This window comes from Oncorhynchus tshawytscha, linkage group LG26 (genome assembly GCF_018296145.1).
Source record: "Oncorhynchus tshawytscha isolate Ot180627B linkage group LG26, Otsh_v2.0, whole genome shotgun sequence".
NCBI classification, from domain to species: Eukaryota; Metazoa; Chordata; class Actinopteri; order Salmoniformes; family Salmonidae; genus Oncorhynchus; species Oncorhynchus tshawytscha.
Genome location: NC_056454.1, coordinates 32,020,282 through 32,047,724, shown reverse-complemented (window position 1 = coordinate 32,047,724; position 27,443 = coordinate 32,020,282). Strand labels below are relative to the sequence as shown.

At 43.9% G+C, this 27,443-nt stretch overlaps 1 protein-coding gene across 8 annotated transcripts in view; it reads left to right on the top strand.

Moving 5' to 3' along the window:
- Nucleotides 1-27,443, top strand: part of nckap1 (NCK-associated protein 1) — a 63,776-nt gene that overhangs the window by 23,886 nt on the left and 12,447 nt on the right. For all 8 annotated transcript variants that reach the window (XM_024389593.2, XM_024389594.2, XM_042306487.1 and 5 more), the window contains 7 exons: nt 5,469-5,601; nt 15,737-15,856; nt 17,838-17,977; nt 18,768-18,899; nt 21,379-21,597; nt 26,081-26,211; nt 26,555-26,652. In XM_024389593.2, coding sequence (XP_024245361.1) covers nt 5,469-5,601; nt 15,737-15,856; nt 17,838-17,977; nt 18,768-18,899; nt 21,379-21,597; nt 26,081-26,211; nt 26,555-26,652 — 973 coding nt within the window. The remainder of the gene's footprint in view (nt 1-5,468; nt 5,602-15,736; nt 15,857-17,837; nt 17,978-18,767; nt 18,900-21,378; nt 21,598-26,080; nt 26,212-26,554; nt 26,653-27,443) is intronic.

Genomic DNA, 27,443 nt, shown 5'->3' with positions numbered 1-27,443 from the left:
TGAGACCATATAGGGAGGCCTGCAGCCTGAACCAGAGAAGGAGCACATTAATATATGACTATTATCTGCATATAGATACAACTTTGCTGGTTGCATCCCAGTTCACAAATCATAAATAAAAATTGAGAACAATACAGGAGCTAAAATGGCACCCTGGGGCACACCTCTATTAATCTCAAGAATGCTAGCCTTGTGATTGTTGGTATATTCACATTGTTTTCTGTCAGAAAGATAGTTCCTAAACCAATTTACTGCCCCTCTACTGAGACCAATGTTACTGAGTCTAGCTACAATTCATGGTCAACTGAATCAAATGTCTTTGATAAATCAACAAACAGAGCAGCACAATATTGTTTTTTATCAGGTGCGTTTGTCATTTGTCACTGCCATAGATGCAGTTGTGGTGCTGTGCGTCGATCTAAAGCCAGACTGAACCCCGCTCAGTATGTTATTTTCAATTAAGACGTTTTTTAACTGAGTTCAATAGGGATTCAAAGACTTTGGCCAGGATAGGGAGTTTGGAGATAGGACAATAGTTATTGGCATCTAAGGGATCTCCTCCCTTTAGCAGTGGGAGGACATAAGCTGATTTCCAAATGCTGGGTATGGAATTGGTAAAGAGACTCAAGTTGAAAATGTGAGCCACAGGTTCAGTAATAATACCAGCTGCTATCTTAAAGAGGTAGGGATACAGGTTGTCTGGGCCTGCCGACTTTGTCTATTGCCTTTAGTGCTTTATAGACCTCGGCATAAGAAACAGGCTCAAAGTTAATGGTTCACATGAGGGCCTATATCATAGTTTACTGTAACAGAACTTACATTAGAGACCTGGGCCCCACCGTTATCAAAAACTGAACCAGCAGATATGAAGCGCTTGTTAAAAACCTCTACAATATCATCTTTGTCCTTCACTTCTTTAGAATCCATCATTAAATGGTCAGGAAGGCCAGAGGATACATTAGAACCTGACACTGATTTGATTAGCTTCCAGAACATGGTAGGGTTGTTAAGGTTCTCTGTGACTGTATTTAGATAGAAATCTGATTTGGACTTCCTGATCAATCCTGTACATTTGTTTCTTAGCACTCTGAAGGAGGCCCAGTCAACAGGAGCATTGAGTAAAATGGCGCCGGAGCAGATGGCAGACGTTTTACGTGCCCCTAACCTATTGTTTTTTTGTTTGTTTATCTGCGTTGCGTTGTTTGAAACTTTTTAAACATTTAAAAAAAAAAAAACTATTTTTGCACATAATGTTGCCGCTACCGTCTCTTATAACTGAAAATAACTTCTAGACATCAGGACTGCGATTACTCACCACGGACTAGCAGAATCCTTTTTCTCCTTTCACGAGTCTGACGAGCCCAAGGCGGAGGATATATGGCTCCCTCGGGAACAGGCCCCGACCCCAGTGATCTGTGTGAAGAGGAGGCGGAGAAAGATAGGGCGGGCTGCCTTCTGAGGAGTAGGAGGCGATCGGATAAACCCCCACTCCCCTCAATTCTGCTCGCAAACATGCAATCTTTGGACAAAAAAATTGAGTTATTGGGAAGATTAAACTACCAACAGGACATTAAAGACTGTTACATCTTATGCTTCATGGAGTTGTGGCTGAACGACAACAATCTCAACATACAGCTGGCTGATTATACGATGTACCGGCAGGATAGAACAGCGGCGTCTGGTAAGAACAGCGGCGTCTGGTAAGAACAGCGGCGTCTGGTAAGACCAGAGGCGGCGGTCTATGTATTTTTGTAAACAACAGCTGGTGCACGATATCTAAGAAAGTCTAGAGCTATTGCTCGCCTGAGGTAGAGTTTCTCATGATAAGCTGCAGACCACATTACCTACCGAGACAGTTTTCATCCATATTTTTTGTAGCCGTTTGCATACCACCACAGTCGTAGGCTGGCACTAAGACCGCATTGAATGAGCTGTATTCCGCCATAAGAAAATGCTCACCCAGAGGCGGTGCTCCTAGTATCCGGGGACATTAATGCAGAGAAACATAAATCAGTTTTTCCTCATTTCTATCAACATGTTAAATGTGCAACCAGAGGGCAAAGAACTCTGGACCACCTATACTCCAGACACAGAGATGCATACAAAGCTCTCCCTCGCCCTCCATTTGGCAAATCTGACCATAATTCTATCTTCCAAATTCCTGCTTACAGCAAAAAGTAAAGCAGGAAGCACCAGTAACTAGATCGATTAAAAAAGTGGTCAGATGAAGCAGAAGCTAAGCTACAGGACTGTTTTGCTAGCAAAGACTGGAATATGTTCCAGTATTCCTCCGATGGCATTGAGGAGTACACCACATCTGTCATTGGCTTCATCAATAAGTGCATCGATGAAGTCGTCCCCACAGTGACCGTACGTACATACCCCAACTAGAAACAATGGATTATGGGGACATCCGCACTGAGCTAAAGGCTAGAGCTGCCGCTTTCAAGGAGCGGGACTCTAACCCGGAAGCTTATAAGAAATCCCGCTATGCCCTCCGACGAACAATCAAACAGGCAAAGTGTCAATACAGAACTAAGATCGAGTCGTACTACACCGGCTCTGACGCTCGTCGGGTGTGACAGGGCCTGCAAACCATTACAGACTACAAAGGGTAGCACAGCCGAGAGCTGCCCAGTGACACAAACCTACCGGATGAGCCAAACTACATCTATACTCGCTTCGAGGCAAATGACACTGAAACCTGCATGAGGGCACCAGCTGTACCGGAAGACTGTGTGATCGCGCTCTCCGTAGCCGATGTGAGTAAGACCTTTAGACAGGTCAATGTTCACAAGGCCGCAAGGCCAGGCGGAATACCAGGACTTGTACTGCGAGCATGCGCTGACCAACTAGCAAGTGTCTTCACTGACATTTTCAACCTCTCCCTGTCGGGGTCTGTAATACCAACAGGTTTTAAGCAGACCACCATAGTTCCTCTGCCCAAGAACACGAAGGTAACCTGCCTAAATGACTACCGACCCGTAGCACTCACGTCTGTAGCCATGAAGTGCTTTGAAAGGCTGGTCATGGCTCACATCAACACCATCATCCCGGAAACCCTAGACCCACTCCAATTTGCATACCGCCCCAACAGATGATGCAGTCTCTATTGCACTCCACACTGCCCTTTCCCACCTGGACAAAAGGAACACCTATGTGAGAATGCTATTCACAGCTCAGCGTTCAACACCATAGTGCCCGCAAAGCTCATCACTAAGCTAAGGACCCTGGGACTAAACATCTCCCTCTGCATCTGGACTTCCTGACAGGCCGCCCCCAGGTGGTAGGGGTAGGTAACAACACATCCGCCACGCTGATTCTCAACACCGGGGCCCCTCAGGGGTGCTTGCTCAGTCCCCTCCTGTACTCCCTGTTCACTCATGACTGCACGGCCAGGCACGACTCCAACACCATCATTAAATTTGCCGATGACACAACAGTGGTAGGCCTGATCACCGTCAACAACGAGACAGCCTATAGGGAGGAGGTCAGAGAACTGGCAGTGTGGTGCCAGGACAACAACCTCTCCCTCAACGTGATCAAGACAAAGGAGATGATTGTGGACTACAGAAAAAAGAGGACTGAGCACACCCCCATTCTCATCGACAGTTGTAAAGAGGGCACGACAAAGCCTATTCCCCCTCAGGAGACTGAAAAGATTTGGCATGGGTCCTCAGATCCTCAAAAGGTTCTACAGCTGCACCACGAAGAGCATCTGGTCGCATCACTGCCTGGTATGGCAACTGCTCGGCCTCCGACCGCAAGGCACTCCAGAGGGTAGTGCGAACCGCCCAGTACATCACTGGGGCCAAGCTTCCTGCCATCCAGGACCTCTATACCAGGCAGTGTCAGATGAAAGCCCTCCAGACTCCAGCCATCCTAGTCATAGACTGTTTTCTCTGATACCACACGGCAAGTGGTACCAGAGCACCAAGTCTATGTCCAAAAGGCTTCTAAACAGCTTCTACCCCCAAGCCATAAGACCCCTGAACATCTAGGCAAATGGCTACCCAGACTATTCACATTGCCCCCCTCCCCTCTCCACACCACTGCCACTCTCTGTTGTCATCTATGCATAGTCACTTTAATTAACACTACCTACATGTACATACTACCTCAACTAACCGGTGCCCCTCTCACATTGACTCTGTACCGGCACCCCCCTGTATATATTGTTATTTTTTACTGCTCCTCTTTAATTACTTGTTACATTTCTCTCTTATTGTTCTCCATATTTTTTAAAAATGAACTGTCGTTTAGGGGCTCGTAAGTAAGCATTTCACTGTAAGGTGTATTCGGCGCATGTGACTAATAACATTTGATTTGATTTATATGTATATCTTGAGCCCAAGAGACATTTCTGTTTCTAATTAATTCTGCTAAGTTATCAGAAAACCAGGGATGGTCCCTTCCACTGAATCTAAATTTCTTCACAGGGGCATGCTGATCACAAATGGACAAAAATGCCATATAAAAATATTCCCAGGCAGTGTCAACATTGGGAATCAGATCATGTAAACGCTTGCTTATCAAACTGTCTAAAATGTAACAGGGTCATTTTTGTATTTCTAACACAAGCTTTGCACAGTGATCACTGACATCATTACAGAATATCTCAGTCCATGTGTATTTGTGAGGGGTATTCGTTAGAAGAATATCCAATAGCGTTGGTTTGTTAGGTGCTCTGGGATTTGATCTTGTAGGTGCATTAATTAATTGTTCAAGATTCAGAGAGTCACACAGTTCTTTAAAAGAGTCCGATACAGATGTAAGCATGCCCCACTTCAAATCTCTGAAAAAATAATGAATTCAGAGTACTTTAGAGCCATTGCTGGGCAATTTGATTGAAAAAGTAAAATATTAATAAAAACACATCAAATGTACATATAAAAGTAAAAACAGGAAGACGCGACATCAATAGAAATAGATTGGATCAAAGGTGCAGTGTGCAAGTGGGACGTTTACCTCTGGAGTCTACATTTACATCTACCTCCATATTCAGTTAAAGTCATTTACAAGGAAAACATAGTAAAAGCTAATAGGCTATATAGCCATCATTCATCCTCTAAAACCCCATGGTAACTGTCTGTTAGAGGTTTTGTTATGTTATTTTTCTTTATGTTCGGTGGAGACAGCACAGGAGAGGAGAGGGTTGGACAGATTTAAATATGATTGTACCAGATGGATTTTTGAAATTTGCAGCTCATGCTCGTTCTATTCCTCTCCTCCTCTTTTCTCTCTCTCTCACTCGTCCTCTTTCTCGCCCTCTTTCCCTCTCTCTTCCTCTTTCCCTCTCTCTTCCACTTTCTGTCTCTTTCTCTTCTCCTCTTTTCCTCTCTCTCTCTCCCACTCCTCTTTTCCTCTCTCCTCTCTCTCTCCCTCTCCTCCTCTTTTCCTCTCTCCTCTCTCTCTCCCTCTCCTCCTCTTTTCCTCTCTCCTCTCTCTCTCCTTCTCCCTTCTGATAGCTTTTACAGTCGTGCGTTTGAGAAGATGTTCCAGCAGTGTTTGGAGCTGCCATCCCAGTCTCGTCACTCCATCTCCTTCCCTCTGCTCTGTACCCACTTCATGAGCTGCACCCATGAGCTCTGTCCTGAGGAGGTGAGTGTCCCATTGAGATATGATGTTACCACTGTGTCACAAAACTTCACAGTAAGCATCACTGAGGTCTGGCGGGTCACTCTGCGATAGTCATTTATTAAAGACATGTATTTTCAACATAACTCATAATTGATCAGGTCGCCCTTGCAAAATATGTTTTTAAGGGTTTTTCCTACTTAAATAAATGAATACATAAAATACATGTAATGGCCCCTGACACGTTTATGTATAATACATGTAATGGCCCCTGACACGTTTATGTAAAATACATGTAATGGCCCCTGACACGTTTATGTAAAATACATGTAATGGCCCCTGACACGTTTATGTAAAATACATGTAATGGCCCCTGACACGTTTATGTAAATACATGTAATGGCCCCTGACACGTTTATGTATAATACATGTAATGGCCCCTGACACATTTATGTATAATACATGTAATGGCCCCTGACACGTTTATGTAAAATACATGTAATGGCCCCTGACACGTTTATGTATAATACATGTAATGGCCCCTGACACGTTTATGTATAATACATGTAATGGCCCCTGACACGTTTATGTATAATACATGTAATGTAAAGATTAATGTTTTTGTATGTTCTTTAGATGTCTTTCCAAGAATTGGAATCTTAAGTAAAATATATTGGTGCAGTAGCAGCCTATTCCATTTGGACTCATCTCTCTCATTAGTTTTGTGGCTCTTAGGGGGACTGCTAGTCTCAGAGAAACAGGCCATTTCACAGGATGTCTCACACAGACTGGAAAAGTCTCCTTCAGCTCCGTCTCAGTGCTGCTAAGGCCCATATGTGCATCCCAAATTACACACTATTCCCTATTAGTGCACTACTTTTGGCCACAACTTTTGCCTGGTCAAATGTAGCGCACTAATAAGGAATAGTGTGCCATTTGGGACACAGCCTCTGTCTCCTTCCGCAACAGCAGGATGGAGTCATACGGAGAATCAGGAAAGTAACTGCAAATATTCTGGGGTTGTGGAATGTTGTGTAACGAAGCGTCCAGCGCTGTGGTCCATGTACCCGGATGTGTACTGAGAAGTAGAGGGCTGAAAAGCATGATTTATTAAATCTGTAGTTGAACCATACACTGGTGCAGCTACTAGCTACTCCCAGAGGGATGTGGAAGCCCTCCGCTCACACAGCCTCCACAACAGATTTCTGTTTCCCTCTCTGCTGAAATACGCCAGGCCCATTCATGTTTGTTCCTGCCAAACATGGAGCCCAATATCCATTTAGTTTGGTAAATAAGGCATATTTTTGCTCCTAATTGGTTGACAAACAGTACCAAAAGAAGTGGCACAATGGGCGTTCTCATGTGGCCGAGCAGAGTGGTCAAAGGAGGGCCTTTTGCTTAGGAGCTGTCTGAGTGCACTTAGAGAAATAAAATAGATTTATTGAGCCATAGGCTTGGATTTCACAAAACTGCCTCTCTCAGCGTGTTTTCAAAATGTTCCTCTTCCTATGTCCACTCCTCATAGCTTTGGGCAGCTGCAAACTTTATTTATGTTGGAAAAGCATGAAATGTTTCCAAGAATATTTCCATCTTGCACGGAACATTTTACAGTGGTTTGTATTAACAGTAAAAGGTCTGTTTCCCAAATGGCACCCTATTCTATTTTTGACCAGGGCTTATCAGAGATGTGAGTCGACTCGAGTCACAAATTTGATGACTTGAAACTCTGCTTGATAGAAAATAAAATATCTTGAGACATGACTTGGACTTCGAGCCGCAAGACTCGGGACTCGACTTGAGACTGATTACTTAAAATGATCTGGGCAGGTTTTGTTACGCCTTGTCACTCATTTTGTGGCACAGAGTCTCCGTGGATTGCTCTACACGCAGCCAGAGACAGTATCACAATTGCAAAAAAACTGATTGGCTAGTGAAACGCACACTTTCTGCCCTCTGATTGAACCAGCAAACTGTCAATCAACACAGGTCGGCTGAGCTAGCACAGTGAGAAGGTTTTGGGGGGATTGAGTGTGAAACTGAATGGGAAAAGTATATATTTTCCATACATATTTTAATAGGCTACATACATACTGTTTGTATTGTATATTTATATTTTTGCTTATTCGATCTAGTCACCTAACGTTAGCCTACGGCATTGGACCAAATTCTTGTTTCAAAAACTTCTAATCTGTGCTTCAGAACCAAAAAGTTGTGCTTCTTAACTGTTGACCAGTCACCAGCATTGGCGCACAAAGGCAGACGCACATATTCAGATTAGTGACCAGAAAGCGCTTGTTTGATATTCTCCAGTTCTGCCTGGCAAAAAGAGAGTAGCATACCTACATTAATATTATCCATATAAATCTGCTACGGACGCATCTTTGCCACAACAAGCTGGTGATTTCATTGATCATTTTCAAATTTCAGATAGGCCTAGTTTGGGTGGTTTTATAATTGTATACCTCAGTTCTGGCTATATGTCTAAAGATTGCTGTAACATCGCACTACCTTCAATAGTTACGGGATGAAGATGTTACATTCTGGAGAATGAATGACGATGTTTGTGAGTAAGAAAAAGGCTACAGACAGATCATGCAACCTCCGCTGCATACAGTTATGATCCTGCTTGCTCTGACCTCCAGAGAAGTGACAGTGACATAATAGCCCTAGTTGATAGTGACTGCTAACATGAATGACTTTCAGCTCCAAATGTAAAACGCAGTTTATTTCTGTATCTTGTGTTTTGAAAATGCATCACCGTTTATGGCTGTAATGACAGGCTACATTTGCGGAGTGATTGTGTTCACCCTATGCGCGTGTGCACGAGGGGTCGCAAGCTTTGAACCAATCCTTTTTGGGCTTCGCAGGTCAAAATGTTTGAAAACTGCTGAGTGAACAGATTGCTGATTTGCTGTAAATCAAATCAAATCAAATGTATTTATATAGCCCTTCGTACATCAGCTGATATCTCAAAGTGCTATACAGAAACCCAGCCTAAAACCCCAAACAGCAAGGAATGCAGGTGTAGAAGCACGGTGGCTAGGATAAACTCCCTAGAAAGGCCAAAACCTAGGAAGAAACCTAGAGAGGAACCAGGCTATGTGGGGTGGCCAGTCCTCTTCTGGCTGTGCCGGGTGGAGATTATAACAGAACATGGCCAAGATGTTCAAATGTTCATAAATGACCAGCATGGTCGAATAATAATAAGGCAGAACAGTTGAAACTGGAGCAGCAGCACGGCCAGGTGGACTGGGGACAGCAAGGAGGCATCATGTCAGGTAGTCCTGGGGCATGGTCCTAGGGCTCAGGTCCTCCGAGAGAGAATTAGAGAACACACACTTAGATTCACACAGGACACCGAATAGGACAGGAGAGGTACTCCAGATATAACAAACTGACCCTAGCCCCCCCGACACATTAACTACTGCAGCATAAATACTGGAGGCTGAGACAGGAGGGGTCAGGAGACACTGTGGCCCCATCCGAGGACACCCCCAGACAGGGCCAAACAGGAAGGAAGTCTACAGCTATAGGAGATCGGGTGCAGCACAAATGTCAAATTGTAGGGAGAGATGATTGACAAATTAATATCAAATCATACAATAATATCAAATAAAATTGTCTCATGCCTATTTAAATAAAGGTAAAATAAAATATGGGGGCTCTGAAAATCAAGTGATTTGGTCATCAAGAATATGAACTGTTTACGTTGCAAGCTCACCAGCAATGGGGCATCAAGCAACACTTACTAACAGAGGCCTACTGGTATTTTGCTATGTGAAAATGTACTTGAGAAGCTTGTGTTTGGAATTGGTTGTTAATGTATTATTACATAATCAATGTGTTGTAGACTAAATAAAGGGCTGTCTAGTAGCCTCCATAAATAGACAGATTTTTTGTTGTTGAACAAGTCGTTGCCTGTATTCATTTTTTTACTTGACTTGAAAAAACGTGTGACTTGACTCAACTTGACTTGCTCTTAGAATGCACGACCTGGACTTGACTCCAGACTCGACTCCAGACTCGACTCCAGACTTGGACCTTGTGACTCAAATAATAGTGACTTGGTTCCCACTTCTGGGCCTCATACATCTCAAATGGCTCCCTATTCCCTACATAGTTCCCTGGCCAAAAGTAGTGCACTACATAAGGAATAGGATGCCATTTGGGACGCAACCAAGGTCACAGAACTTCAGCGAAAGGCATCTGATTAGATTTTGTTTTTGTTTTATTCTTTTGGCAGCTAAACGTCATTTTACATCCGATTTTTATTTATTTTGAAAAATCCTCAGCATTTTAACTTTTTTAGGCCATAATCATTTCAACAAAAATAAAAATGCAACAATTATTAGAAAGAAAGCTATTCCATGTGAAATCTTCTCAGAAAATGTTGAGTGACTAGATAATAATTGAAGTATGTTGTGTAAGGAGCACACACACACACACAGTATTAATATAGAGTCTGCCGGTTAGCAATGGCCTGAGGGAGAAATAAGACCTGTCACTCACAGCTTTAAATTTCAACCTTTGTTCATGTCTTCCATGCCTGGGGGAACAAATAACTCCCCCACCCTCTATGGCTTTCAAAAAGACCAAACTGAATGGTTTAAAGAGCAAACTGCCATGGGATTCATTTAAGATACTCTTTGAAGAGGTAGGGTTTCAGATGTTTTTGGAAGATGGGCAGGGAATCAGCTGTTCTAGCTTCAGGGGGAAGATGGTTCCACCATTGGCAGGGTTTTTTCTGCAATAAAGTATTGGGCCTAAGCGCTTTTTCTGCCGCCTATGTCCAACAGTAAATGTAGTCTCGCTCAACACTCCCACTTTTCCCACTGCATCTCATATATAGGTTCTGAGGCCAAAGAAGACAATTCCCGCTCTTTTATTCAGAGAAAATAGCCCTTAGGTTACCGTTCAAAAGACATGACCCATAATACTGGCACTACTTTTTTTTCTTTCTATCATGCATTGGTGGGCTGCATTTTATATTCATGAAGCATATCGCGGGCTGTTTTAAAACGTAGCTACTTGCGGACCGGACTGTTAACCATTGGTTTAGGCTACACCTTGTTCAGTTAGCTAGCTATAGCTAACAACCTGGGGGCGCGTTCAGAAGGACGCAACGTTTAGAATGCTCAGATAGAAATATGCTATGTAGAACAAACCTTCCTCTGACATGTTGAATAAGGAATAACGTTGGCTCTATTCATGGTATTTCTATCTTCAACATTCGAGAACATCTTTCAACTGAACGTAGCCTATATGCAAACATTTGGTGGAAAAGAAAGGGAAAGGGAGAGCAAACAATTGATTGACTAAATTCCTCTCGCCACTACACTATCTGACTGGGTAAATTTATTTTGAGTTCATGTGGACCTAGAGACTCAGACTTGAGCACTTGGACCAGGACTCGAGCATGGGGACTCAAGACTTTTACTTTAGTGACTCAACTACATCATTGGCTGAAACAGTCATTAGCTCCCTTTATACTTTTAGGCATCAATGTGGCTGCGGCGTCTGTGAAATGATGATGATAACAATGTCAATGACGGGATGAATGATGGAGGTGCAACCCATACTACTTCGCCAATACTTTACACCACCATCTGGTGATTGTGCCTGCCTCTCTCTCTCTCCTCTGTCCCTCTGTGCTTGCGTGTGTCTGTTTGTTTTGTATGTAATGTGTAATATCAATGTAGGCTGAAATAGGCATTTACATGGCCAGATAATTCTCATATATTCTAATACAGTGCCATGAAAAGTATTTGCCCTCTTTCTGATTTTCTCTGTTTTTGATACCGAATGTTATCAGATCTTCAACCAACGGTCAAGCATGGTGGTGGTAGTGTGATGGTTTGTGGATGCTTTGCTGCCTCCGGACCTGGACAACTTGCCTTAATAGAAGGAACCATGAATTCTGCTCTGTATCAGAGAATTCTACAGGCGAATGTCAGGTCATCTGTCTGTGAGTTGAAGCTGAGGCGCAGCTGGGTCATGCAGCAAGACAATGATCCAAAACACACAGTCTACATGAATATGGTTAAAAAAGCAACACATTTGAAGTTTTGGAATAGCCTAGTCCAGGCCTAATCCCAATTGAGATGTTGTGGCTGGACTTGAAACAAGCATTTCATGCTTGAAAACTCAAATGTCACTGAGTTAAAGCAAGAGTGGGCCAAAATTCCTCCACAGCGATGTGAGAGACTGATCAACAACTACAGGAAGCATTTGGTATCATTCATTGCAGCTAAAGGTGCCACAATGAGTTATTGAGTGTAAGCGGGCAATTACTTTTTCACACAGGGGAATTGGGTGTTGCACAACTTTTTTAAATAAAATAACTTTTTTTGTTGTTGTTATATCTAAACTCTGGTTCCCTTTATCTAATATTAGGTTTTGGTTGATCTGTTAATGTTCAATATCAAAAATAGAGAAAATCAGAAAGGGGGCAAATACTTTTTCACAGCACTGTATATGTTTATCATATTTCTGCTGTTGGGAAGAGAATATGATGTTATGCAGAAAAATATGTTGGTAGGACAAGGCTATGGTGTACTGTGTGTTTGTGCACATGGAAGTCTGTGATTTTGTTTACTATAGGTTGATGAGACGATACAAATGTGATGTGACTAAAATGAAAGGGCATTTAGTTTACTAAAATTGCCTGCTGCTTTTGTCATTTTGACAATAACTAGACTGTCACATTTTTTTCATTTGAATAATGATTAAGACTTAATTATATTTTTGTCAAAATGACTAAGTCTCGGCTAAATCCAAAATGAACACTGGACTGAGCTGACCCGTAGGGGTGGGACGTCCAAGAGACCAGAGGTGGCAGAACAGAGTGCTTGGGTTGGGGTGTAGGGTTTCAGTTCAGTATAGCCTGAAGATAGGGAGGGTCGGTTACCCTTGCTGCTCCGTAGGCAAGCACCATGGTCCTGTAGTGGATGTGAGCCTCGACTGGAAGCCAGTGGCGTGTGTGGAGTAGCGGGGTGACATTGGAGAACTTGGGAAGGTTGAACACCAAGTGGGCTGTTGCATTCTGGATAAGTTGCAGGGGTTTGGTGGCACATGCAGGGAGCCCAGCCAACAGAGAGTTGCAGTAGTCTAGACTGGAGATGACCAGAGCCTGGATTAGGAGCTTTCCAGCTTCCTGTGTGAGGAAGGGTCGTACTCTATTATAATCAACTGAGTATACAAAACATTAGGAACATCTGCTGTTTCCATGACATTGGCTGACCATGTGAATCCAGGTGAAAGCTATGATCCCTTATTGATGTCACTTGTTAAATCCACTTCAATAAGTGTAGATGAAGGAGAGGAGACAGGTTAAAGAAGGATTTTTAAGCATTGAGACATGGATTGTGTATGTGTACCATTTGAGGGTGAATGGGCAAGACAAAATATTTAAGTGCCTTTTTGAATGGTGTATGGTAATTGGGGCCAGGTGCACCGGTTTGTGTCAAGAACTGCAACGCTGCTGGGTTTTTCACGCTCAACATGATTCACCACCCAAAGGACATCCAGCCAACTTGACACAACTGTGGGAAGTTTTGGAGTCAACATGTAATGAGGTTTTTCGACACCTAATAGAGTCCATGTCCCGACGATTTGTGGCTGTCCCGAAGGAAAAAGTGGGTGCCACTCAATATAAGGAAGGTGTTCTTATTGTTTTGTACACTCAGTGTAATATATGCTATTTAGCAGACTTTTATCCAAAGCGGCTTAGTCATGCATGCATTTTTATGTATGGGAGGTCCCGGGAATCAAACCCACTATCTTGGCATTGCAAGCACCATGCTATACCAACTGAGCAACAGGGGACCTCTATGGATGTTGTAGACTAGAGCATGAACCTGCAGGAGCGAGTCACTGCTTTGATGTTTGCAGAGAATGACAGCGTGTTGTCAATGGTCATGCCAAGGTTCTTTGCACTCTGGGAGGGGGACACAGTTGTCCACCGTGATGGAGAGGTCTTAGAGCGTGCAGGTCTTATCTGGGAGGAAGAGCCGCTCCGTCTTCTCAATTGGATTGAGCTTCAGGTGATGGGCCAACATCCAAGCTGAGATGTATCTCTGCGTGCCGGGCAGACATGTCGCCACCTAGGAGTGTCATCCGCATAGCAATGATAGGAGAGATCATGTGAGGATTTGATGGAGCCGAGTGACTTTGTGTTGACAAAAGAGGAGAGGACCTAGAACTGAGACACTGGGACACCAGTATTGAGAGCATGTGATGCAGACTCCTCTCCATGTCACCTGGTATGAGCAACCTGCCTGGTAGGACTCAATGCAAAAGTGTGCAGAGCCTGAAACACCCAGCCTTGAGAGTGGAGAGTACAATCTCAATCTAATGGTTGGCAGTGATGAAGGCAGTGGATATATATCTAGGAGGATGAGAATAGAGGAGAGAGGGTTAGCTTTGGCAGAGCGGAGAGCGTCCGTGACAGAGGAGAGAGTTCTCAGTTGAGTGAGCCGTCTTGAAGCCCGACTGGTTAGGGTCAAGAAGATCGTTCTGAGAGCGATAACGAGAGAGTTGGTCATAGAAAGTGTGGTGGAAATTCAACACCAGGGACACCTAAAGTCGAGCTTAAATTAATCACTCTTTTATGAGCAAGCTTACAACAGGTTACAAAAAACTCTGCACACCGTGCAGGTCTATCAGAAGCTCCCTTGGGGCAGTCCCAGCAGTTTTCTTATATACAGCTATACTGTACACAGACAAGTTATATTTGCATGATTTAGCATGATTAATGAATCATTACCGGTGGTTCACACATGTTGCTGACCAATACCTCATGAGGATTTCTCTCTCCAAGTTGAGACCTTGAAACTTTGGTTGTTCCCATAGCAACATTCTGGGAGTCCTGCCAAGTTCCATATCAGTGATAGTGAGGATTCCTCCATACACAATCAGTCAGTCACCTGCATGAACCTAGCTAATGGGTTATTAGAAAAGTAGCATTGATTTGGGGAAAGGGAAAGGGGGATACCTAGTCAGTTGTACAACTGAATGCATTCAAATGAAATATGTCTTCCGCATTTAACCCAACCCCTCTGAATCAGAGAGGTGGGGGGGGCTGCCATAATCGACATCCACGTCTTCGGCGCCCAGGGAACAGTGGGTTAACTGCCTTGCTCAGGGGCAGAACGGCAGATTTTTACCTTGTCAGCTCGGGGATTCGATCTAGCAACCTTTCAGTTACTGGCCCAATGCTCTAAGCACTGATTTGATACACAAACATAACATTTCACTCAAAAGCACGCTCACGGTTTTGGAAAGAGGAAAGAAGGGGTACTGGTCTATAGCTTTTGACATTAGAGGGGTCAAGAGTTGGTTTCTTGAGGAGGGGAGCAACATTGGCCATCTTGATGAGGAATGGAAGAAGGTCTCCAGAGATGGTCTGGAGAAGGGCATGGGGTCGAGCGAGCAGGTTGTCAGGCGGCTGGACATCACTAGTTGCAGGATTTAATACGGAGAGAGAGGGGAGAAGGAGGTCAAGGTGTAAGGTAGTTCTGTAATAGTGGGACCAGTGGACTCCGTAGGCTGAGTGAATGAGGAGTGGATATTGTCGACCTTTTCAAAGTGGTTGGCAAAGTAATCAGTGAGGAAGGAGGAGGTGGAGGATTAAGGAGGGAAGAGAAGGTGGAAAACAGTTTCCTGGGGTTAAAGGCAGAAGCTTGAAATGTAAAGAGATAGAAAGCAGCTTTAGCACGTACACAGAGGAAGAGAAGGTAGAGAGGAGGGAGTGGAAGCATGGTAGGTCCTCCGAAAGTTTAGTTTTCCTCCGTTTCCGCTCAGCTGCCCGCAGCCCTATTCTGTGAGCTATTCTGTTTGACCAGAGTTGTTTGTGGAGACTGTGTGACCAGTTTTAGAGCGTGGCGGTGTGTGCTGTTCAGTCAGTGTGTACTGTTAAGGGTTGGCTACCTATGAATGACAGGTTCACTCAGACCTCTCTACCTACCTAGAACTTTTTGCTATTCACAAACCGCTAGTCTGGTCCTAGATCTGTTTGGCATTGACAAATTACTGAAGGAGTTAGATCTGGGACCAGGCTAACAAACAGCCGTTCACCTAACCATCCACCAGCCAATCTCCTATAGTGCAAACTGCTTTACCCTGGATAACATTTTCTTCCCCTTTTCCCTCCTTCCTACAGAGGCATCACATAGGCGACCGTAGCTTGTCCCTGTGCAACATGTTTCTGGATGAGATGGCTAAACAGGCCCGCAACCTCATCACAGACATCTGCACCGAGCAATGCACGCTCAGCGACCAGGTGAGGTTATGTTGTCATGGTGATTAATCACAGTGCACGCTCAGCGACCAGGTGAGGTTCTGTTGTCATGGTGATTAATCACAGTGCACGCTCAGCGACCAGGTGAGGTTCTGTTGTCATGGTGATTAATCACAGTCCACACTAAGCGACCAGAGGGCTATATTACGATACAAGCTTGATCTACTCAGGATTTTCTAAAGCTAGCCAGCTTCACTTAGCTTCTCTTTCCAGATCAGGCTTCAGCCACACGACAATGGTGGATATTGCTCGTCCACCTGCCGCTAACTCAAGCAGGCTTGTAACTGCTCGTGCATGTCGCACGTGGCTAGTCGAAGGCTGAACTCTTATTTTATACAATGCTGAAACATCAGTCTATGGGTGAGTCAGTGCAACATTTTTAATTTGTGCCAAAATTTAAATGAAAGACGAGTCGTCTTGCAAATTCAGCAGGCTATGGTATGAAATAGGCTTGTTGAAGTGTCCTCTTTATTTTATTACGTATCGTTAAGGCCGTCTTTGTCTTTGCTTATTAATGTACAAGCACCTTTTTCCCCACTCCTGTGGTTAAAATAATTTCATTAGGCCAAAGTCCTACACAAGTTTTACTGTGCGTGAAGTTTCAAATGCATTCTGTCATTACGAAATGTGTAATGTATTTTAACTTTTTTTTTTTTTTTTACTGTTTGGTAGGAGTGGTCTGGGTCTGCTCTCGTGTCATTCCTAGCTATCTCATTTATTATAATTACTGAGAAGGGCCGGTCTCCCAGACACAGGTTAAGCCTCGTCATTTAGGCCTAATCTGAGTCTGGAAAACAGGCCCGTAAGGTACATTGAGTTCATGCCTTGTTATCTGTGTGTTGGAACTATTGTATGTTAGTATGTTGGACCTATTTACTAGCCATTTAAGTTTTTCAACTGATGACTGACTCAATGTAGGTCTTAAGTCAGATACTTTTCAAAATTCTATTTCTGTCATGTACAGGTAAATAGGCTTGGGCGGTATCCAAATTTTCATATTGCTATATCATCCTTCTCGCATCCTGGGATTTACTGTATTACCGGATAACACACAACTGTGCGCTAAAAACACAAGAAAAGCCCATTGGGCCGCTATTACCAGAATGCTAACAGAATTAGCACGAACTAATAGCAAAATCATATAGAAGCTGTTAGCTAAATGCTAACGTTTGAAACCAAACAAGCTAATTGCAAAGACCGGCAAATCCAGCTCATAAAGTTATAAAAGCATAGCCTGTTGTTACTGAATCCCATTTACAGTGAGGGTGGACATTTTACAAGTGAAAGTGGACAGGAGAAATTGTGCAAATGGAGAAAGTTGTGATTCATGCTTTACTGAAAGAAGAGCAGCGTGTGTACATGGCGCAGATGGGAGAAGGAGGAGGGGAAAAAACACTAGTAGGAAACACAGGGAAAAAATGGCATCTGTACAGAACTCATCCAGATCTCTTTGACTTCTGGCAGAAAGCCATTAAGATATCTGTTGGCAAACATTTAGTAGTGAATTGTATCCAAGTGTAATAAGTTCATCAGCTCATGTGCGCCGCACAGCAGAGACTCTGATAGATATAGAACACTATGGGTTCACCAGCTCCTGCTGTCTCCTGTTGTGCTATTTACTAACAAACACCCGACTGGATCAACTGTTCTAGGGAACTATGGTAAGCTTCATCATTTAAAATAATGTGACAGGTAAAATGAAAAATGCAATCTGCTTTATCTCCTAACATATTGCACAAGTTGACTGCAGGTAATAACTTAAGTAGCTACAAATGTTCACATTTATTGAAAAACTTCAAAAAAATCATTTGTATACCGCCCAAGCCTAGTAAATAGAATACCATATATCCTACATTGTGCACGTCCCAACTAAGTGCCTTGGAAACATAATTTGTCACTTCATTCCTTATTGGTCTGTGAGTGTTAAAGGGGGTTTCCTGTCCCTGCTGTGCTCCTGTTGCAGCTGCTGCCAAAACATTGTGCCAAAACCATCAGTCAGGCGGTGAACAAGAAGTCAAAGAAGCAGACGGGGAAGAAAGGAGAACCTGAGAGAGAGAAGCCTGGAGTAGAGAGCATGAGGAAGAACAGGCTGCTGGTCACCAAGTAAGTAGTGTACACTCTGTAGGGTCTCTTTCCCAATGTGTCTATGCTCGATTTGGAGGAATCAAGAAAAGATGAAATGGAGACATTTACATTTGTGTCACTTTTTTCCAGCGTGACTTACAGGAGCAATTACGGTTAAGTGACTTGCTCAAGGGCACATCGACAGATTTTTCACCAAGTCTGATCGGGTATTCGAACCAGCGACCTTTTGTTACTGGCCCAACGCTCTTAACCACTAGGCTACCTGTTCCCCTCCCCCTCTCCATGACCACCTATCCACTTTCAGATATTTTCAACAGCGCACTGTTATTGGATGGTTTTGTAAGTCATGGTCTGTGTGTGTCCCAAAAGGCACCCTATTCTCTACAAAATTCACTACTTTTGACCAGAGCCCTGTGGACAACGGTCAAAAGTAATGCACTACATAGGGAATAGGATGCCATTTGGGATGCAGACATGGTTTTGCAACCTCATCTTCCACTGTGTGTTAAAAATACCATGCTAAGATTTACTGCCATCACTTGCCCTCCCTGCTCTGGGTATTCCACTTGAATTTGGTCCAAACTCTACTACTATACTCCTAATTCTCAGCGTCCATTAAGCTGCATAGAAACAGACCATGACCAGGGCTAGGATAACATAGATTCAGGTCTGGGCTAAAAAAGTGATGTGTAAAAACAACATTAACTGTGGTGCTGGAGGAACTTAATCCATCTGCTCTGTCACAGATTTCCCCTTTAATCTGAACGAAATGAGGTTTTAATGTCTGCCTAACTGTCTGTGTTCCTAGCCTGGATAAGCTTCACACAGCGCTATCCGAGCTGTGTTTCTCCATCAATTATGTACCCAACATGGTGATATGGGAACACACCTTCACTCCCAGGGAGTACCTCACCTCACACCTGGAGATCCGCTTCACCAAGTGAGTACACACACATGCTTGCACACAGACACACGCATATTTATGATCGCACATGTGCATGAACACACACACACACAAACTTAGGGAATCCAAACACGAATCCTCACAGGAGGCTATGAGTGAATTCCTGCAGATAGTCTGATGGCTTCCCACTGTCGTGTCTTTGGCTATGCCGGATTAAGTGATATGACATGCTATTCTATAAAATAATTTATCCGTAATTAATATTACCTGATTGAGCTAATCATGTAAATGTAATTAACTAGAGAGTCGGGGCACCACGAAATAATATTTATAGAGCTGTTATCTTCCGAATAAACTCTTCAAGACCTAGTAATATTTTACATCAATAGGAGTCAATATTAATCGTCACCTGAATTCAGTCTCATCTGAAAGTTGTAAATTATTGGTTATCTTCACGAATCCTGGCTAACAAGTTGAATCAGCAATACAAAATAAGGTTTCATTATTTATTTACTAAATACCTAACTAATCACACAGAAATTACATATACAAAGAATGAATTATACCTTGATTACAAATTACGTCATAAAGGAAAACGTCCCTAGCGGGCAGAACAGATATGACAGCTGGTTACACAAAAGAAAGGGGCTGGGTTTGACTGAAAGAGCGGGAAGACTGAGGGACAAAGGAAGAATCTGTGCTATCGTAAATACAGTGTCTTATGCATTCTAAATTACCACCCATTGTGTGATAGACGGGATACTCTGTCTGTTCCTTCCTAACCCTCGTTTGCAGCTGCTGTTGCTAACTCAACGGCTAGGAGGTATCACTTCTGTAGTGAATAAGAGTTCAAAGTTCATACCATTCGCAATCAAAGCTCACGCTGATGTTGGCTTCGTTCTGTAGTTATTATCTGAACCATTCTGACATCGGACCATCGTCCTCACATCCTCGGAGCAGGAGGTTACATTTTCGTCAAGGGCTTATATAGTGGAGGGAGACAAGGGGTGTGTTTCATAGTTTACAACCTGTGTATCTTCACGTGGGTGGGCCACTGAGTCGGGCCTAATTCACTCATGAAAACCTAATTCTCACATTTTAGAAGCTAAAATCACATTTCATCCCATCATGAATAATTTCATATTCAAACATTTAAATTGAACAACAATTCCATGTGAATCCGATAACTCTAACTCTGTGTAGGCTTTACACTGTAGAGTTTGTCATCTTATCATTGATGAGAATGTCTCAGATGACAACCGAACTGACATCATATTCATTAAGTACCACTGCATATGTTCAATTGGTCGGGTTACCAGAATATAGTTCATTTCCCCCCACCTTCTGGTGTTCCCAGAATCTCAATGTTAACCAAGGGGTTTTCAAATGTAACATCAGTAGGGTAGAGAGAGGAAAAAGGGGGGAAGAGGTATTTATAACTGTCATAAACCTACCCCCCGGCCAACATCATGACACCACTGTGTTGTAACGTTAGCTGGTCAGTTATGAAATCTGTCTCTCCTCCCCAAACACCAATCCATTGACTATCTCATGCAAAAGGAAGGAGGCTTAGTTTGTTGTTATACATCAAGGAACATTGTCATCCATTTGTTAATTTTAATTAAAATCCCTAGACAGAGTTTAACAAAAAACCTCTCCGGGGTTTGATGTTATATGTGAGTGATTTATTAGTCCAACAGACAAACGTTTTTTGGGGTCAGAATGATTTTTGACATGCATCCAGAATGGGGCCTGACCGGTCCAATGAAATAAACATTGTGCTGGAGAGTAACAGGTATTTTCCACTGTGGGAGTTGGGGTTGTGACGTTGGTGCTTTGGCTGGTGTGTGTGTGTGTGTGAGAGGGGAGGGTGCGTTGGCTGGCCCCTCTCCACAGTGCCGTGAACCCCTCCACTCTCCAGGCTTCCCACAGAGGCGAGGGCTCACACACATACCCAATTACCGCCACTTACCACTCCACCCTGCTCCTCCAGATCAGCGCAGGATAAAAGTTTTACTGCTCTTAGGTTCCCAGTTCCCAGCACACTTCAGACAGAAGGGAAAAGTGGCTAGTTATTTACAAAATGTTCCTAATGCTCGGTCAGGGTGTGAAAAAGCTTTTTACCACTTGTTGCGCCATAGTTTTTTAACCCTGCCATGTTGGATCAGATCTGCCCACTCCACACCAAGTTATCTACGTAGAAATACGGAAAGGTTAGGCATTAGGGAAAACAATACAGCCATTGTTGAACGTTGTTGAAGAGTCGCCCAAACTCCCTGGAGTCCATGTAACTACCAGTAACAGATATAATCTGCTGTTGTAAATAGGACTTTATAAGAACATTTGATTGATTGATCCCTATTATTCCAATCTTAACTGTTGGATCTGCCAGTCAAATATCAAATTCCTGGACATGATGAATTCCCTCTCTGCATCCCTGTCAATGAAATATAAAGAATTCTTCATCATGCCTTTGATTGATTGACTGATCGATCCTGTTTTGTTCCTTCTCTAGGTCTATCGTGGGGATGACCATGTATAACCAGGCGACCCAGGAGATAGCCAAACCATCTGAGCTGCTGACCAGTGTCAGGGCTTACATGACTGTACTCCAGAGCATAGAGAACTATGTTCAGATAGATATCACCAGGGTGTTCAACAACGTGCTGCTGCAGCAGACGCAACATCTGGACAGTCACGGAGAACCAACCATCACTAGCCTCTACACCAACTGGTGAGCCCTTAACCCTAACCCCTTAACCCTCCTAACTCCTTACCCCCCATAACTCCTTACCCCCATAACTCCTTACCCCCATAACTCCTTACCCTCCATAACTCCTTACCCCCATAACTCCTCACCCCCCAAAACTCTTTAACCCCTGAACTCTTTGACCCCCCTTAACTCTTTAACCCCTAAACCCCCTTACCCCTAAACCCCTTAACTCCTTAACCCCGAACTCTTTAACCCCTTAACTCCCAAACTATTTAACCCCTGCACTCTTTAACCCCCTTAACCCAAACCTACCATCACCAGCCTCTACACCAACTGGCACAAGCAATACAAATGTCCTCTTTCTGCCTGTCTATGAATAACAGATTTAGGCCTTGATTCAAACAAACGCAAATAAATGTCCTGTGCACTGCGATTGAGTTTGAAAGGGTTTTCTGCTTGAGCCAACATCCTCGGTGAACCATCAATCAATCAAATTTATTTATGAAGCCCTTTTTACATCAGCTGATGTCACAAAGTGCTGTACAGAAACCCAACCTAAAACCCGAAACATCAAGTAATGCAAGCGTAGAAGTACAGTGGCTAGGAAAAACCTAGGAAAAAACCAGGCTATGAGGGGTGGACAGTCCTCTTCTGGCTGTGCCGGGTGGAGATTATAACAGAACATGGCCAAGATGTTCAAATGTTCATAGATGACCAGCAGGGTCAAATAATAATAATCACAGTGGTTGTAGAGGGTTCAACAGGTCAGCACCTCAGGACTAAATGTCAGTTGGCTTTTCATAGCCGATCATTCAGAGTATCTCTACCGCTCCTGCTGTCTCTAGAGAGTTTAAAACAGCAGGTCTGGGACAGGTAGTACGTCCGGTGAACAGGTCAGGGTTCCATAACCGCAGGCGGAACAGCTGAAACTGGAGCAGCAGCACGACCAGGTGGACTGGGGACAGCAAGGAGTCATCAGGCCAGGTAGTCCTGAGGCATGGTCCTAGGGCTCAGGTCCTCCAAGAGAGAGAGAGAAAGATAGCGAGAATTAGAGGGAGCATACTTAAATTCACACAGGACACCGGATAAGAATGGAGATATACTCCAAGAATATAACAGACTGACCCTAGCCCCCCGACACAAACTATTGCAGCATAAATAATGGTGGCTGAGACAGGAGGGGTCAGGAGACACTGTGGCCCCGTGTGACGATACCCCCGGACAGTGCCAAACAGGCAGGATATAACCCCACCCACTTTGCCAAAGCAAAGCTCCCACACCACTAGAGGGATATCTCCAACCACCAACGTACCATCCTGAGACAAGGCTGAGTATAGCCCACGAAGATCTCCCCCACGGCATAACCCAAGGGGGGGGCGCTAACCCGGACAGGAAGATCACGTCAGTGACTCAACCCACTCAAGTGACGCAACCCTCCTAGGGATGGCATGAAAGAGCACCAGTAAGCCAGTGACTCTGCCCCTGTAATAGGGTTTGAGGCAGAGAATCCCAGTGGAAAGAGGGGAACCGGCCAGGCAGAGACGGCAAGGGCGGTTCGTTGCTCCAGTGCCTTTCCGTTCACCTTCACACTCCTGGGCCAGACTACACCCAATCATAGGACCTACTGAAGAGATGAGTTTTCAATAAAGACTTAAAGGTCGAGACCGAGTCTGCATCTCTCACATGGATAGGCAGACCATTCCATAAAAATGTAGCTCTATAGGAGAAAGCCTTGCCTCCAGTTGTTTGCTTAGAAATTCTAGGGACAATAAGGAGGCCTGCGTCTTGTGAGCGTAGCGTACGTGTAGGTATGTACGGCAGGACCAAATCAGAGAGATGTTTAGGAGCAAGCCCATGTAATGCTTTGTAGGTTAGCAGTAAAACCTTGAAATCAAATTTTATTTGTCACATACACATGGTTAGCAGATGTTAATGCGAGTGTAGCAAAATGCTTGTGCTTCTAGTTCCGACTATGCAGTATTAACCAACGAGTAATCTAACCTAACAATTGCACAACAGCTACCTTATATACACACACACAAGTGTAAAGGGATGAAGAATATGTACATAAAGATATATGAATGAGTGATGGTACAGAACGGCATAGGCAAGATGCAGTAGATGGTATCAAGTACAGTATATACATATGAGATGAGTAATGTAGGGTATGTAAACATTATATTAAGTGGCATTGTTTAAAGTGGCTAATGATACATTTTTTACATGTATGGCAGTAGCCACTCAATGTTAGTGGTGGCTGTTTAACAGTCTGATGGCCTTGAGATAGAAGCGGTTTTTCAGTCTCTCGGTCCCAGCTTTGATGCACCTGTACTGACCTCGCCTTCTGGATGATAGCGGGGTGAACAGGCAGTGGCTCGGGTGGTTGTTGTCCTTGATGATCTTTATGGCCTTCCTGTGACATCGGGTGGTGTAGGTGTCCTGGAGGGCAGGTAGTTTGCCCCCGGTGATGCGTTGTGCAGACCTCACTGGAGAGCCTTACGGTTGTGTGCGGAGCAGTTGCCGTACCAGGCGGGGATACAGCCCGACAGGATGCTCTCGATTGTGCATCTGTAAAAGTTTGTGAGTGCTTTTGGTGACAAGCCGAATTTCTTCAGCCTCCTGCGCCTTCTTCACAACGCTGTCTGTGTGGGTGGACCAATTCAGTTTGTCCGTGATGTGTATGCCGAGGAACTTACAACTTTCTACCCTCTCCACTACTGTCCCGTCGATGTGGATGGGGGTGGGTGCTGCTCTGCTGTTTCCTGAAGTCCACGATCATCTCTTTTGTTTTGTTGAGTGTGAGGTTATTTTCCTGATGACACCCTCTGAGGGCCCTCACCTCCTCCCTGTAGGCCGTCTCGTCGTTGTTGGTAATCAAGCCTACCACTGTAGTGTCGTCTGCAAACTTGATGATTGAGTTGGAGGCGTGCATGGCCACGCAGTCGTGGGTGAACAGGGAGTACAGGAGAGGGCTCAGAACGCACCCTTGTTGGGCCCCAGTGCTGAGGATCAGCATGGTGGAGATGTTGTAACCTACCCTCACCACCTGGGGGTGGCCCGTCAGGAAGTCCAGTACCCAGTTGCACAGGGCGGGGTCGAGACCCAGGGTCTCGAGCTTAATGATGGGTTTGGAGGGTACTATGATGTTAAATACTGAGCTGTAGTCGATGAACAGCATTCTCACATAGGTATTCCTCTTGTCCAGATGGGTTAGGGCCGTGTGGTTGCGATTGCGTCGTCTGTGAACCTATTGGGTCGGTAAGCAAATTGGAGTGGGTCTAGGGTGTCAGGTAGGGTGGAGGTGATATGGTCCTTGACTAGTCTCTCAAAACACTTCATGATGACGGAAGTGAGTGCTACGGGGCGGTAGTCGTTTAGCTCAGTTACCTTAGCTTTCTTGGGAACAGGAACAATGGTGGCCCTCTTGAAGCATGTGGGAACAGCAGACTGGGATAAGGATTGATTGAAATCAGCTCTTGCCTTAACAGGACAACAGTGTAGAGAGGCTAGCACTGGAGTAATATGATAAAATATTTTGGTTCTAGTCAAGATTCTAGCAGCCATATTTAGCACTAACTGAAGTTCATTTATAGCTTTATCTGGGTAGCCTGAAAATAGAGCATTGCAGTAGTCTAACCTAGAAGTGACAAAAGCAAGTTTATCATTTTTGCAATGTTACGTAGATGGAAAAAAGCTGTCCTTGAAACAGTCTTGATATGTTCGTCCAAAGAGAGATCAGGGTCCAGAGTAACGCAGAGGTCCTTCACAGTTTTATTTAGAGACAACTGTACCACAATTGTCAGATTCAACAGAAGATCTCTTTGTTTCTTGGGACCTAGAACTAGCATCTATGTTTTGTCCGAGTTTAAAAGTAGAACATTTGCTGCCATCCACTTCCTTATGTCTGAAACACAGGCTTCCAGGGAGGGCAATTTTGGAGTTTCACCATGTTTCATCGAAATGTACCGATGTGTGTCTTCCGCATAGCAGTGAAAGTTAACATTATGTTTCCGAATGACATCCCCTATAGGTAAAATATATAGTGAAAACAATAGTGGTCCTAAAACGGAGCCTTGAGGAACACAGAAATGTACAGTTGATTTGTCAGAGGACAAACCATCCACAGAGAAACTTCTATCTTTCCGACAGATAAGATCTAAACCAGGCCAGAACTTGTCCGTGTAGATTTGGGTTTCCAATCTCTCCAAAATAATGTTGTGATTGATGGTATCAAAAGCAGCACTAAGGTCTAGGAGCACGATGACAGATGCAGAGCCTTGGTCTGACGCCATTAAAAGGTCATTTACCATCTTCACAAGTGCAGTTTCAGTGCTATGATGGGGTCTAAAACCAGACTGAAGCGTTTCGAATACATTGTTTGTCTTCAGGAAGGCAGTGAACGTGATCTCTGTGAACATCTGAGAAATTGATTGATTTGAATCCCAGCCTTGATCATGCCTTCCATTCAATGACGCAGACACCATACATTCTCTCTGTACTTCAGGTATCTGGAGACCTTACTGCGCCAAGTAAGTAACGGACACATTGCTTACTTCCCAGCCATGAAGGCTTTTGTCAACCTGCCTACGGAGAACGAGCTCACCTTCAATGCAGAGGAATATTCTGATATCTCAGGTAAGCTTCATTAGTTATATTGTCCTTTTAGACACCAATAGACATTCATGTTACTGAGAGTGAGTCTGATGATTTACTATCTAGCATATTTAAACATGGCTTTTTTATAGCAATAGCAGTGTTGGATGACACAAGGAATCACTGACAAAACATTACCATCTTATGTCGGAAGGATTGGGATAAAACAAAAAAGCATGTATGTTCGACATTTGGACGATAAAGCACCTTAAGTATACAGATGATGTATACAGAAGAAGACATCTTGTGTTGGTTTAAAGCAGAACGCCAAATTTCCTTTGGACATTTATTGGACAATAAAGTCATCTTCTTCTCCTCTTCTCAGAAATGCGGTCCCTGTCAGAGCTGCTGGGGCCCTATGGGATGAAGTTCCTCAGTGAGAGTCTCATGTGGCATATCTCCTCCCAGGTGGCTGAGCTCAAGGTGAGGGGTCATGGAGGTCAGGGGTTACAGGTTGAGGACCATAGGTAATCCAGGGTTAACTCAGGGCAGGCTGGGTCAATGTTCATTAGGGCACTCGGCCATAGTAACAAAAAAAATATACATATATTCTTTCATTGGTCCAAATAGTCCCATGCCAGTTTAGGATGACATTGTTCCGTTTGGTGCCTAATGAACACGACCCTGGTTTCTCGCTTCTCTAATTCCTAGTGTGCTCCAAAAGGAGACCCTGTGCCCTATATCAGGGGTGTCAAACTCATTTTGCCTCGGGCTGCAATCGGTCTTCAGGGCTGCACTGAATGTTTTAAATATTTCATTGCCAGTGTGCTGGACAGTCAGTAAATTGTATGAATGTAGGTCCATTATCATTTCTACACAGTTTTGATTTGGTTATACAATTTTTAAAGTATATCGATTTGTTTTATTATTATTTATTTTTTACTCAAACCGGGCTGGTTTGGACCTGTATGTTTGACACCCCTGCTCTATATATTGTACTACTTTTGACATAGGCCCTATGGCGGTCTCCTATGGGATCTGGTCAAAAGTAGTGCACTATATAGGGAGTAGGGTGCCATTTGAGATACTGCCTTGTATGAGCCAATAGAGGTTAGAGGCTCTTTCCAGAAGCAGAGTTTTTTTTTTTTCCCTGGAAACAGAACCAGACCCACAGCGGAGCAAATTTGTTTGTTTCTTCATTATTCATTAATGAGGTGTTTCCCAGAGAAGAGCAGAGGCAGTGGGGGTTTCTGCTAACCTCTTACTGCTGACTG